Raw genomic sequence first — 14,370 nt, 5'->3', positions numbered from 1 at the left:
GACATTGATGGTCACCATTTAGTGTTTTTAGGAAACACTATTATACAATTATTGGAATAATAGTCAGACTTTGTGACCAATTGTATCACATAAAAACTTTTAAATACTAAAACCAAATAGATGTTGTGACATTTGTTGTATCCTGTGAATCGTCTCGAGATTAAAGACAAACTCCACTTTCCAATTTTCTGATTACTGCTCCACAAGAGCAACGTTACAGTGTTTTATCAGTTAGTGATGTGAGACAATGACAGTGAATAATGACCTTAATCAGCGATATTGAAGCAGGAGAAAAGATATAAAGAGAATCATACAGTATTTACATTCTCACACAAACAGCAGCTTCGTCTTTGTTGTTCGAGAGGCTGTTCGCTTGTCGCTTTCACTGAATGCTCATCAACAGGTGGCGTTGATTTCCTCTGACAATAACAGCAGGAAAACAACAACAACAACTGTTTATTGTTTGTGTGGCCGTTCAGCCTCTGACTGACCTTATAACTCTCAATAAACTCCAGTTCTTCGTCTTTTCTTCTCTCCACTCTCTCTCCTTCTTCCTCTCGTCCTCCACACGTCTTCATGAAGCAGGTTCATGTATCCGGAATGATCGGGAGCGAAGTCGCGCCTGAGCAGCCAGGAAGAGAGTCTCTAACATGGTGGAGAGTCACTGCCACACTAGGAGGGATTTGGGAATACCAAAGTGGGCAAAGAGGAAACAACAAAACTTTTTGGAAGCGTGTTTTATATTAGGCTTTATTCATATAATCTTTAAATGGTTTATATGTCCAATGTAAACATTGATTGAGGGATGGGCTCAAGCATTGTGCTCACTCTGGAAGTGACTATTTATGTTCAGTATACAGTAATGTAATTTCTCTTTAAAAGCATTCATAACCCTCTCTGACATCACTTTATTTTTACTTCCTCAGCATAAAGAATACTTATCTCTGGAGCAAAAGCTGGGTCTTGCATACAGTTGGTATCAAAACGTATCGAACTGATTAAGAAGGCCAGCTCTGTCGCTGGACTCCTTCACCCCAAATGTGTGAAGGAGAGATATCGTAGGTCCTTCCTTCCTGCTGCTGTCAGACTGTTTAACAACCAGCACTGCTCCCAGTAAACCCCCCCCATCTCGGCATCAATAATAATAATAATAATGTGCAATAATTACTGTGCAATCTATTGCCCATGTGACATCTATGATTGTCACCTGAAAGTTCCTTTGAAATATTATTACAGAGTCATTCTTCTCTACATTGAACTAAACATAATCCCAGATTACAGGTATCATAAAATACACTGATGCAGTTAGTGAGTGTCAGCTCTCTGAATTTGCATGGAAATGTGCCATATGGCTTTGTCTACAGCCCAGTCCAGAATACACTTCTGTGTTAATTCCCCTCATGAAAGCATGTATAAACACCATCTCTTGAATCCCCTTTTAAACATTTTTATTTCATTTTTTTGTATAAAAAGCATGCAATGAAAAGTAATTGCACCAGAGTTAATTCAGCTAATTCACATCTGTTATCCCTGGACAGGTAGACAAAAAATTACCACATAACAGTCAATACACTACATAAAAAAAGATAAAATATAAAAGTCCATCAGTGTGAGAATATAAATAGAACAAAAATCGCATTATGTATTATTGCAAAAGGGTCTCATGTCCGTCATCTGCTTCCCGTTCATTGTCTTTCATTTGAGGTCACATACAAAAAACATCACATATATACCGGAAACTACAGTAAGTAGCTGTTTTTAGCAATCAAGCTCCAACAAATCAACTGCACAGCAACAAATATCAGATGAACTGATAAATAAAAGTGTAGCATTTGGCAAAGACAACATTTATTTTTTTCCCAGCAGGCCAGTAAATATTAAGCAGGCACATCAACACATTAGCCATAAAATAACAAATACACCGGCAAAGCAAGTTTTGCAACCCCATTTTTTGTCAGTAAGTAATATCTCTATTATACAAAAGTAATGTTTGTGAGCACTACCTACTTCCAAGACCATTCTGTGTCTGTCTGGTTGCTGGCACACATTGATGACTTTAGGAATAAAACAAGTTGAACAGCTGAACAGTGGTAGAAAAACATGCACTCACAAAACTATGGAAGCAGGAAGCAAAGTGTCAACAAGCTCTCTCATCACCTGCGAGTCACAGTTTTGGAACCACATTTGAGATCAGGGTCGTGTATTCTCTGCCACATAAGAAACATGTGAGCTGAAAGGAATCTGTGTACCAGTAAAACTTCTTTATAAAAGCAAGGGTCATATTCATCATGTTTGCTGGAGGGAATGTACAATCCTGCTGTCTTCACACCCATATGGGATTCAGGACCAAGTCCGGCTTTGGCCAGACACATCCCCATGTAAACATCATCAATGGGAAGAATGGTAATGGAATGAGACATATTGTATATGACCAAAGCTGTATAGCCAGACAACAGGAAGCCCCCACCACCACAGTAGGGGGGATATGATTCTGACTCCTGTACCTGAACTGGGATAAAATACTTGCTCCCTGAGGATCTGATGGGCCCCACATTCTGGATGAGATGGCCAGTAAAGAGGTGTTTGCTTCCATTGTTATCCTTGAGGCCTTGGAGATACTCGACCATGTTGTCTGTGTTAGCAAAGACATCATCGTCACCATTCATCAGGAATCGAGCGTTGGGACAGTTTCTTTCCATCCATTCCAGGAAGAGTATCTGCTTCAAGGTGAGGTTGTAGAACGTGTCATTAAAGTCCCACTGGAGGATGTCATTGTACTCACGTTGCTCCAGCTTGAGGAGTTTGTTCAGCCTCTTTTTCTCAAAACCAGAATCTGTTGTTCCTGAGATGAAGATCCTTCGGATCCACACACCATTTTGTAACCTCTCTTTGGCCCATGTTTTCCGCAGCACCTCTCGACGGTCGTAGTTCCTGGGGGAGCTTTTAATGACCAGCAGAAGGAAGACATCTGCTGATTTATCAGCTCCTCCACATTTGTCAGGAATGTCCAGTCGGACGGGGAAATGGCGACAGTGTTGATGGTAGAGAAAGTCTTTAATGTAATCAGGAAGAGAGCTGAAGCCTGTGATGTTGGCAGCAGACATATTTTGTTGACATCTTGGCCAGGAGTATACATAGGAGTTGTTTTTGATTGATTCTCTTGTTGGACCATCACCGTCTCTCACATTTACATGGTACAGGTGGATCATTTCGTGGTCAAGAAAATCTTTACAGAGATGGAGGACCAACAGACCAAGAGCTCCTGTCAGCAAGAAAAAGGTTGCTGCTTTGACGTTTGTCATTCTTAAAACTCTGCAGTGAAAAAACAAAACAGAACATCCTATTATGACAGCAACTGGTAAGACTAGTTTGTTTTTAAATAAAAGCAAATCACTGTCACACCACACCGGTTTTTACGACTAGTGTCAGTCCCGCCAGGATATAAGGCTTTTATTTGTAGCGGCCTATTCAAATGCCTATATTCATGGCAGCTTTTCTAAAAACAATTGTGCTGCGTTGTGAGCTTTTTACGGATTTTTTTGCATGAAATTGTGGGAGAAAAGTGAAAATTGCAGAAGGCGTCGCACAAGTCTGCATCTTCACAACTAGGAAAGAAGGAAGTAAGTTTGGTGCATAGAAAACTTCAATGATTGGCCAAATTTTAAGTTGCTGTTGTAGGACAGGATTGCAAGAATTCACACGAATTGGTTGAATTTGCGTTAATTGTTGCTATCGCAACATCACAACTTCCTGGAGGGATTACATATTATACCTTTAAGTGCCCCGGTAAGCCCTGTCAGTAAGTGAGCATGCACAAAGCCAGAGCAGTGAAACTGTCTAACCTAAATGAAATGTAGCCATCAAATTCCGCCCGTTTGCTTTGACAAGTCAAAGTGTCTGCTGTGAAAAGGATCTGTTGTACTTCATCCCCATAGTAGCCATTTCATTGTATTGTAAAGTGAGCTATTGAGACCTCGGGGATAATCACAGCATCATGAAACTGTACAACAACAAACCAGAGACTGAGGGCCTCCAGAGGATGGACATCACTGATTTCTCACCATAATTTAGTTGTACAAAAACTGTAGTCTAAGCTGAGATTGAAAGGAAGTTGAAAACGTTCACTAGTGTATTACATCATCCAATGCTGAATGCTCCTCCTCCACTTCAAAACCCCTTCTGGCACCACTGCCCTCAGGCAGTGAGAGTAATTATGCAGATGTAACAGACTGTGTTTGACGTGTGTTTCTGTATTTGACGGAGTGTGTCCCCTCAGATATGGAAACACAGCAAACACAGGATAGTCAGTTACAAAAACCCAAAACACACAAGAATTTGAATTCAACCGTATGTTGTTAGTGCAGGGGGACTGACTTATACAGGGGTAGCATGAAGTATGTGTCTTAGCTTTCCAGTCATTAGAAATGTCTGCAATTCCAATAGTGTTTATTCAGAAATATTCAAATACACATACAAAGTTAAAAAAAAACAGCATTGTTTTTGCACAAAACTGCATAGGATTAGCATAAAGTGAGCATGTCTGCAAAGCGGAGACTCATAGGTACCCATTGAACTTTTTTTCATTCTTGAGGTCTCTTCTTGAGGTAAGGTAAGGTTTGAAAATGGCCAAGCCAGTTTTTGAGAATTGATCATTCTAAGTATATTTTCTTATCTGACCATTCTTTTCCAAATCATCTTAATAGGTCGTGCAGTTTTTTTCCTAAAAAAAATCATGTCACTGCTTAAGCATTGCCCCAATGAATCCAGGCAGAGAGAGGAGCTTGTCTTACCGTCTGGAAGATGAAGCTTTGCAGATGTAGGTTGGTGTTGAGCCCTTCTGGATGTTTCAGCTGTTGGGCTGGTCCCTGCTGTGTGTCTTTATCTGTCTCACTACAGGTTCTTCTGCATCACGCCCCTGAACAGAGATGCAAATTTTACATTCTCAAGAAGTTTTCACTCCCCAAACTGGCTTTTTACCTTAAGCAGTTTGTTCTGTAAATGTACTTGTCTCAGTAATTATTTGTGTCCCTGTGCTGCTGCCACACCAACATTTCTCCTCTGAGGATCAATGAAGCCTGATCTTCAGATCCAGTTATTGATTTATATCCACTGCTAATACACACACAATCTTTATATGTCCCACTTTACTCTGCTATTTTCATATGTAGGTGTGTGGAAATGAAAAATAATCTGGATTTATTCTGCAGATTGGAGTAATGTGTTATTTTTAATAGTTGCATTTGGGTTTGACCCTTTCCTGTATGCCATTTTAAAAATGGAATTGAAAATGAATAATTAATAAAACAAGGTTTTAAAAACAACCTTCTGCTTCTGAAGAACCTGCTTGACAGAAAACGACAGCAGTGTCTCTGAAATCCCCTCAGGGTAGAAGGTAGACAGTGACAGAATGTGGTCCTGGTGCATTTTAAGAGCAGTTATGGCGCCTTAAGCTAATTTCTGCCCGGAGGCTGTCCTACCTCTTCCTATCACACAGTCACACCTGACACCCCAGTGTCACTACAATCATCCCTCCTTTAATATCCACAGTGGAGTTTCTCATTTCCTTTATAGCACTTAAAGCACAAATCTACAGATTTCTTTCAAATGGGTCAAAGTATAAGGATACAAAGCAAGTTTTCTTAACATGCTTTGTTTAGTGGTTAGTTACAAGGGATTGCTCTTCTAGATTAACAGGTTAGATACTTCATTTACATAAATCACTCTGGTCAAAGTCAGGATTTAAAAGAAAACAAAAAAAGAGGCTAAAATGGTGTTTTTTAAACATTTTCCATATGAATGAATTCCCAAGTTTATCAAGACATTTTGCAGGAGAACTTAAGGCCACCTGTCCACCAATTGAAGCTCAACATAAGATAGGTGATGCAACAGGACAACGACCCAAAGCACAGAAGTAAATCAACAACAGAATGGTTTCAACAGAAGAAAATACGCCTTCTGGAGTGGCCCAGTCAGAGTCCTGACCTCAATCCGATTGAGATGCTGTGGCATGACCTCAAGAGAGAGATTCACACCAGACATCCCAAGAATATTGCTGAATTGAAACAGTTTTGTAAAGAGGAATGGTCCAAAATTCCTCCTGACCACTGTGCAGGTCTGATCTGCAACTACAAGAAACGTTTGGTTGAGGTTATTGCTGCCAAAGGAGGGTCAACCAGTTATTAAATCCAAGGGTTCACACACTTTTTCCACCCTGCACTGTGAATGTTTACATGGTGTGTTCAATAAAAACATGAAAACATATAATTGTTTGTGTGGTATTAGTTTAAGGAGACTGTGTTTGTCTATTGTTGTGACTTAGATGAAGACCAGAACACATTTTATGACCAAAAGGTTCACCAGGGTACTTTTTCTTGCAACTGTATACGCCAAATGTTCACAAGGATGTACATCGATAAGGGCTGTATTAAAGGCTGAAGTTGGTCCAGGAAGAGATGCATGTTGGAGGTCTGCTATTTTCAAAGAGGGCAGAATGCTGATAAAGACATAATAAGAACACAAAACAGAATATGTATTATGTGTTCCCGAATAGTAAGAGAAATCCCTTTGGTGTGGATGATGGGCTCGCCATACTTCAGTTATATGTCTTTCATACCTTGATTTAGTCCTGTGGCAGTTTTTGATAGAGAGGCTGATTTGGGTCATGAACAATCTATTAGAGGGTTTAAAACTAAATTGAAGTCACCACCTATAATACACTGACCCTCAACCGTGGCAAGCTTCAAAATCAGATAATTGAAGAATATTGGGTCATCGTAGTTGGGACCATATACATTAACCAGGGTTACTTCATATTTGTTAAGCAATCTACCAGCAGAAATCTACTGTCTCTATCTTTTTCAATTTAATTTAAATATTTATTAATAAGTAAGGCTAAACCTCTCGCCTTAGAAGAATAGGAACAGCAAAAAACATTTCCCACCCAGTCCATATGCAGTTTCATATGCTCTGCATTGCTAAGATGGCTCTCTTGAATAAAGGCGATATCTACAGTCTGTCTCTTTAAATATGTATATTTTTCCTCTTAATTGGTGAGTGACCCCTCTAATATTCCATTTAATGCATTTCAATTGACACAGAATATTATGTAAAGTCTCTAAATGAAGATTTCAGCAGGATAGAAATTATACGAAAGAAAATTCCCACTTTTGTTTTAGTGGTGGTAAAACATCAGTGGTGGGAGTCGACCTGGACCAGAAAGTGGTATTGATATTTACATTTGTGTATGAAAAATCCTTAGGTTTGATGAGAAACCATACAAAACCCCAAAACAAAAAACAAAAAAACCTGCCTAGTAGAACCCCAATAACAAAACAACATTAGGTAGGTACTTTCTTTAACAACAATGGTGGCTGGCAACTGCTGGGAAATGGTTTGCCACATTTATCAGTTTGTACAACGTCAAACTGCATCACTAGATTACCTACATTACATGAACTCCCACAATATTGTAAGTGTTAATGCACCGCCCTGGGCTGTTTAATGAGCAATAGCTCATGCAACAGTAGGTTAAGGAAAGGCAGTCTCACCAACAGTCAGTTCAGATTATATTATATATCTCTTTCTATTTGGGACTTTATTTGTAGTAACAAGCGTCTATATAAATGAGAGGTGTGGTGATCATTCACTTGTTAATATTACTCACTTTAGTTGTTTCAGGAAGCTTTGTACTTCGGCCAGAGTAGAGGAAAACTTGAGTGATCCCTGGTGCCTGATGTAGAGCAGAGTGTAATCCACCTCTTTTTCTGGTAGCATCCTCTGTGAACGCATCTCTCCTGCGCTGCAGATCCGCGCTGCACTGTTGATAAAATGATATCCTCTTGTTCTCATATGTGATCTCTGCCTTGCTTCTGGCGAGCTGGAGGACTTTCTCTTTGTCTCTGAAGTTCAGGAACTTGGCGAGGATTGTCCTCGGCCTCTCAGACATTTTTCCGATGCTGTGTGCTCTCTCCAAAGTAACGGTGAGGGTGAAGGTGTCGTTGCCCAGTAGTTGTTTATGAACCACTCCAAAAATCCCACCATATCTCGGCCTTCTGGTTTTTCTGGTACGTTTAGTATTCTTCAGATCATCCGTTTAATCTTTAGGATGAGACATTAGTTTCTCCATCTTGTCAACGCTTGTATCTTTAATGTTGTCCTCGTTTGCGCCCACAGGTGTCTCCATCTCCTGCACCTGATCCGACAGCGTGGAGAGTGAGGCCTCTATTTTAGTCAATGTGGTTTGAATGTCGGATGTTTTTTTTCTCAGTATATTTGATGAGGTCTTTTTTTAGTTTCCTGAATAGCCCCGAGCAGTTTATTAAGGGACATATCTGGTCTAGTGTGTAAGTGACTTAAGGTCGGAAGTTACAGCTTGCAATGCAAAAAATGTGCCTAATGTTTTAATCTCTTGTGTGCACATGTACATTGTGGATAAATGAAACAGGATGAGGGGAGTTGCCAGAGGCTACCACCGAGAGCTCACTCCTTGGCTGCATCCAAGTCCTTTAAATATTATAACTTTAAAGTGAATTATCTCAACCACATAAAACTGTAGGAGTTATAACGTCCATCAGATGAGTTTATTGCCCTTTGTTATTATTTAAAGGTACAATACATTTGACATCATGTGAAATACATAAAGTTGGGAGTCAGCCAGCTGAAATACAAAATGTCAACTAGTAAACACCAAACTCCATTGACAAAACAGTTCATTTAAACACAGTGCAACAGTATGACCTGTGTGGGGCGTTATCATAGTATTGAGGTACAGTAAATTAACTGTTGTCACAGGGTTTTAAACATGAACCCAACATGAGCTTATGAACACTGTCTTCAGTTTATATTTATAACCAGTTTGGATTCAAAACAGCACTTCATGTACAACCATTACAACAAACGTCCTGTTCTGCCTTGGTAGTTTGGTTTGCAAGTCAGTTGTGATGTCTTTGTTTTAAGCAGCAGCTGCAGCAGCAGCAGCCTATACACTATACGGAAGAGGACAAACACAGCTCAATAACTTTTTGTTTTAAAGAAGATTCTGGCAACAAATAGTGTCATACCTGGGGGAAGGTTTTTTTGTTATTTGCCTCTAGTGTGTCAGTTATGAAGACAATATTGCTTCACTTTTTTAAATGTCAGGCACATACAGTCTCAGCAGTAATAATAAAGCTCACAACCAGGGATGGAAGAGCATTATTACAATCATTTTAAAATCACAAAAATATGAGAGAGGCCCAATTCAAAATGCTGACACACTGAGATGTTTGAATTAATTTGCAAAAGCATATTATTACTGCATGTGACCTTGAATTATTGTGAAAGATATCCAATTAAAAACTTTACATCAGTTTAGGTTTAACATACAAAGAGCAAAGTTGTAGATTAACAGCAGATTTCAATTTTAGATCTAAATTTGAAGCAGTTGACCTTTTCTGTTGCTCAATTTCCTGCATCACCAAAATGTTGTCCCTTCATTAAGAGGCCTCTGGCTTTTCTATTGTTACACCATCTAAGAAATCAAAAGCCATGATATTTAAAAAATAGGCTCTGTCATCCTCTGAATCCCCAAATAAGCTACAATGTCAGTGACAGTTTTTGCTGTGAATGGTTTAAAAAAAAAAAAAGAACCGTTAGCATTAAGAGATGGCACAGAGAACATCACATCGATAAAAACAGTGTCTGCATCAAAACGACTGTCTGGGATAAAGCATAAATTTACCTTTTGCAATCATTGTTTCACAGATAAACAGATTTTAAGACCTTCAAATGGTGGTGAGAAATGTGTTGACTTCTCTCCCTGTCTGCAATGAACACTGTGTTATCCACAACAATACAATCAAAATGCAAACTCTTTCCTTCTTTTCACTGGATGTCAGCCACCACTCTGTCCACACTGTTACAAAAAGAAGGATTTATAGCTTTGATTGTTGTCCATAACACCACAAACCACAATATGATTACATTTTGAAGAAATGTGAAAACTATATTGAAAACTGGAACCTGAATCACACAAAAGGCTCTCAGATTCAGTTTCTCTGCCTGGTTTTGATTGAGGGTGCTATTATTTACTTTTTTTTGTAGTCTCTGTTAAATCTGGGAAGCTAATGTAACTTTAAAAGAGCCTTCCACACCAAGAAAGATAACTATAACAATAACTATATTGTTTGAAAAATCGTTCGCCAAGTCCACACAACAACTACGTTGACAATGACGACCCTATTCAGCTACAGACAGTTCACGCAGGAGGTTTATTCCCAATAAGACAACTATTTAGTGTTGACTGTTGATGAATCCTGAATGGGACCAGTTCAAGAACCAGAGTTGAATTGGTAAAAAGGTGGTCCTCCTAGTCCATACTTCTCTTCCCAGTAGTTCCTGTTTAGAGCCACGATTTCAGTGTTTTTGAAACACTGATCTTACCCCCACTTACGGTCCCACCATCACATTTAAGCTCTTAACTTATCTTGTGTGTATTTGCATGAATGTGACTAGATAGCAGGCTGATGCTGAAACAAAATATTACAGGAACTATTACCAGTGTGGATGCTCACATTGTAATCATTATAATTATTGTTCGCAGTGTGGACGGCCCTTAACAGTCCAAGAGAGCATCTGGAAAACGTGTGCTTTAAAGTCAACGATTCAGTCGAAGCTTGTGTTAATCAGTTTTGTATCATTAAAGTTTTCAGTGTCAGTCGTGGTGAGGAGCTGTTTTATTGTATTCGGCTGCCAGCTGGTGTAAGAGGAGAATATTAGTATCATTTAGAGTTAGAGCGAAGTCAGTTTACATTCATGCTTTATGATGTGCATGATTTGTTTTGTATAAATACAGTATCAAACCTAGCTGCAAACTAGACCCTATGGTTCCTGTAGAAAAGCTCTTTATCAGAGGTGGGAAAGTTAACCAGACGTGCATTTGCCCAACCAACCAGTTAGTCTTTCATCAAGTCTTTTCTCTTGTAAAACCGGAAATACTGTTTGAAAACACTTCTGATAAAGCAAAAATGTCACCTAAATCTCAACAAGTATGTTTTGGATTAAACAAACCAGCTGTAAACATACTGCTGTCTCAGACCATAAAAGGTTTGTCAGTTTCGTAAAGCAACATGCTGTTTGGATATTATTTCGTTGCTATGTCCGTTCCTTCATGTAAGTGTCAGGTAAATGACAAGAAGGAAAAAGATCTGAATCACTGAAGGCTAAAAGGGAACTTTCCTTTTTAGTCTTCATGTGATGGATTGTCTCGATCTGAAAAAAGTTGTTTTTCATGCTGAAAAACTGATTCTTCTGTAGGAAGAAAATGAGGTCCAGTATGTCTCTGTGAGCAGAGAAACCAGAGAACAAATCATTACCATTGGCACTAAAAAGAAAAAAGTAGTGTGAAGCTTGAATGTCCTCCAAGGTAACAGCGTCACCTACGTCAGGTTTCTCCACAGGAAGTCATACACTGGACGGTATGAAGTGGCTCATCTCTGGCAGTATATCTGACAATATTCACATGTGTAGCTTCATGATCCGTTGATACGAGGCCAGTAGTAGGTCACTAAAAGGGCAAAGTGTGTGTGTGTGTGTGTGTGTGTGTGTGTGTCTCAGACAGAGAGGGGAAGGTGGCCTCGTCTGCATTACAGCAGCAGATGGAGCTGTCAGCAACCTGTTGATATGATCTTCCCATTGGCTGCTGCACACATCACCCTGAAGCCTCGATGACCCTGGCCCCTGTGATTGGCTGTGATGGTAGGTGGGGTGGCAGCACGCAGATCACTAAGGAAGTAACGCCACGCTCGTCTTAAGTGATCTTCTCATGCTGGATCTGATAGTAACAAGCCTGCAGGTGGAGAAGAAACACCAATAAAACACAAGCGTTACAGTAATATGTGCAGTTTTTAGATTAACATCCACCTTCAACTCAGAATTGTCTGTTTTGAAATTTATTCATTCTGATTTTCTGACTTCAGTTAGTTGTAGTGTAAACTGTTAAATGAAGCATTGTCATGCGTGTGTGTGTGTTACCTTCAGTGTGGTGAACATGATGCCATGCTCTCCGTGCTGAACACAGGGGTCCATCAGGTCTTCGATCAGGCTGACCTCTGACCCCAAGTTCCTGATTCTGAGGAAAAAAAATTTTGTCAAATAATTTCAGAAATGAGCAATAATCGTTATTTCTGTACTTTTCCTGATTTATCTTAATTTCCATTGCTAAAAAAACTAAAACCAATTATATTAATTTTAGGGCACAAACAATTATTTTTATTGGCAATTAATCTGCTGTTTGTACTTCAATTAACTGATTATTAATTCTTTCTACAAATGAAGGATGTCTTCAAATCTGACGAACAGCCTATTACGCAAAGATATTCAGTTTGTGTTATGTTTATGTTATGTATGTATTCGTACATAAATAATGCATATGTGCAACAAAGACAAGCATCAAGTTTGGCATTTTTGTTTTAAAATTGACAATAATTGCCAAATAATTTCCTTCAATGGACTAATCGATTAATTGTCTACTTAAAGCATTTAATACAAAGTTTGTTGAGTTCTTTTTAATTGTTTGGTTAAAGCAGGTGTTACCTCCGAGCTCACACTTTGTGCTCCAAAACAACTTTTTCATTTCTATCAACATTCACTCTTGACCTACAATAAGAGAATAAGCTCTCTGTCACCTCATCATCATAACATGTGTGTAAATGTGCGTATGAGTGTTTGATTGGGTTTGGTTTGGGGCTGACCGTGCACGCAGCACCACGTAGAGGAAGACAGGGAAAAGGTCGTCCATCGACCACAAGAAGTCCTGCTTGAGGAGCGACTGAACCTCCTGCGTGATCTCCTCAAAGGTGAGTTGGATCACCTGCAACTTATCTGATGGGGTGAAAGTTGTGCTGCAAACAAACAAGGAAACATTATTTAAATAAATCTAAAATAGCTGCCAAAATCAACACTGGCACACCTTGAACCGTGTGTGCAAACAAAGGGTGTACTCCTCTGTTATTGGAGTTACATTTTTGGCTGAAACTGTAGTTTGTTTTTACAATCAAATGTATTTTGTGCTTATTTCAGATGTTTAACAGAAATGCACCTGATCTGTTGCAGTGTTTCCACTGCAGAGGCAAAGCAGGCGTCTTTGGTGCTGGAGAGGACCTGGAGGAGACACATGCCAGAACAAACTGTGTTTACATCTTTCTACTCATCATGGTCAGACTTTTATATATCCTATTTTTGGTTCACTGAACAAGATGCATTAGGCTGTGTTGAGTTAGCCGGGGATACTGAATGATCCGGCATCTACCTCACGACCAATGTGACAAGAGATTAAATAGTTGGACAACTTAATCACTTAAAATGTGAAATCTTGCAGTATTATAAACAGCTGTGTAGACTTATGTCGTCTGGAAAGCTTCCAAACTTAGGGATCTGTTGCTCAAATTCTCAAACTAAACCATACCGGTTGCTTCTCCCCGAGTGCAGGCATGGAGTCGGAAATGGAAACAGGCCAAAACTTTCTGTAGGAAAAAAACAGAGGGATTAACTGTTTTATTGCACAACATGAAATAAAGCAAGACTCTTTTTTTTTTTTTTATTGGCCTGTGTGTGACATACTGCTGAACGCCCAGGAAGGCGAGCAGTGCCAAGTCAGGCTGCTTGTTGAGGCGGAGGACACACTCCCAGTAGACGTCGTCCTCTCTCTCCTTGTCCAGAGCATAGAGGGTAAAGAGTGGTGGGTAGAGACGAGGGAGCAGGACGGGAAGCAGCAGAGCCGAGCTGCTCACCACACGGCTGAGGAGACACACAAGAGAAGGTAGTGTGATCCAACTGACCAATGAGGAGCACCAAAGCTTCAAGGGGACATTGCACGATCTTTACCCAGGTTTAGGTGACTCTAGAGAGGCATCGGTTGAGCCTGGCTCCTTCTTGTCCTGAAGGCTGGTAGTCGGCTCTGGAATTAGACCACCCTCTTCTGGCAGGTCTGGAAATAGAAACCTACATACAAATGAACAACAGAAAGTCTGCATCAATCCCTCCATCTATATCCATTTTGTACATTCATCATCAATGAAGCTATGGGCAGATGGTTACTGTCCTGTATGTGAACTACCTGACGATTTGGAAGATGCGGTTGAGGTAAGATTTGATCTCGTTGACAGCCTGAGGCAGCAGCCGACGATTTGCTCCAACGCCCACATAGGTCATGCGGTAGACAGCCACCAGGGTTTCCACCAGCCGGCCCAGGGGGTGGAGGGGCGTGTCACACGCCTGGAGGAAGTAAAGAATTTGGGGGAAATATTTTTTTTACTTGCCAAAATAATTCCAGTGTTGAAGAACATGTTGATTATACAATATCACTGTTTACACATAATGGGTGATCTTAAAAAC

General features: G+C 39.8%; 2 protein-coding genes across 8 annotated transcripts in view; both read right to left on the bottom strand.

Moving 5' to 3' along the window:
* Positions 1–14,370, bottom strand: part of als2b (alsin Rho guanine nucleotide exchange factor ALS2 b) — a 41,436-nt gene that overhangs the window by 10,187 nt on the left and 16,879 nt on the right. For 5 of the 6 annotated variants that reach the window (XM_051427756.1, XM_051427759.1, XM_051427760.1 and 2 more), the window contains 8 exons: positions 14,093–14,250; positions 13,861–13,977; positions 13,597–13,773; positions 13,442–13,499; positions 13,076–13,137; positions 12,729–12,878; positions 12,010–12,106; positions 8,558–11,824 (listed from right to left, as the gene is read on the bottom strand). In XM_051427756.1, the coding sequence (XP_051283716.1) occupies positions 11,786–11,824; positions 12,010–12,106; positions 12,729–12,878; positions 13,076–13,137; positions 13,442–13,499; positions 13,597–13,773; positions 13,861–13,977; positions 14,093–14,250 (858 nt within the window). In that variant the 3' untranslated portion in view covers positions 8,558–11,785. Of the gene's footprint in view, positions 1–8,557; positions 11,825–12,009; positions 12,107–12,728; positions 12,879–13,075; positions 13,138–13,441; positions 13,500–13,596; positions 13,774–13,860; positions 13,978–14,092; positions 14,251–14,370 lie in introns of those variants that run through there. The other variant, XM_051427758.1, reaches the window with a different exon arrangement.
* LOC127378671 (N-acetyllactosaminide beta-1,3-N-acetylglucosaminyltransferase 3-like) lies at positions 1,427–8,401 on the bottom strand. 2 transcript variants are annotated; one of them, XM_051427799.1, is made up of 3 exons: positions 7,664–8,401; positions 4,791–4,915; positions 1,427–3,262 (listed from the first exon to the last, which is right to left on the bottom strand). In XM_051427799.1, exon 3 carries the CDS (start codon positions 3,207–3,209, stop codon positions 2,154–2,156), a length of 1,056 nt encoding a protein of 351 aa, XP_051283759.1. In that variant the 5' UTR covers positions 3,210–3,262; positions 4,791–4,915; positions 7,664–8,401; the 3' UTR covers positions 1,427–2,153. The 2 variants fall into 2 exon arrangements, with proteins under 2 accessions (XP_051283759.1, XP_051283758.1); XM_051427798.1 differs by having other exon boundaries at positions 1,427–3,312; positions 7,664–8,398.

The sequence above is a fragment of the Dicentrarchus labrax genome, unplaced genomic scaffold (genome assembly GCF_905237075.1).
Source record: "Dicentrarchus labrax unplaced genomic scaffold, dlabrax2021, whole genome shotgun sequence".
In the NCBI taxonomy this organism is placed as follows: Eukaryota; Metazoa; Chordata; class Actinopteri; family Moronidae; genus Dicentrarchus; species Dicentrarchus labrax.
This window is presented reverse-complemented; position numbering and strand designations above follow the sequence as displayed.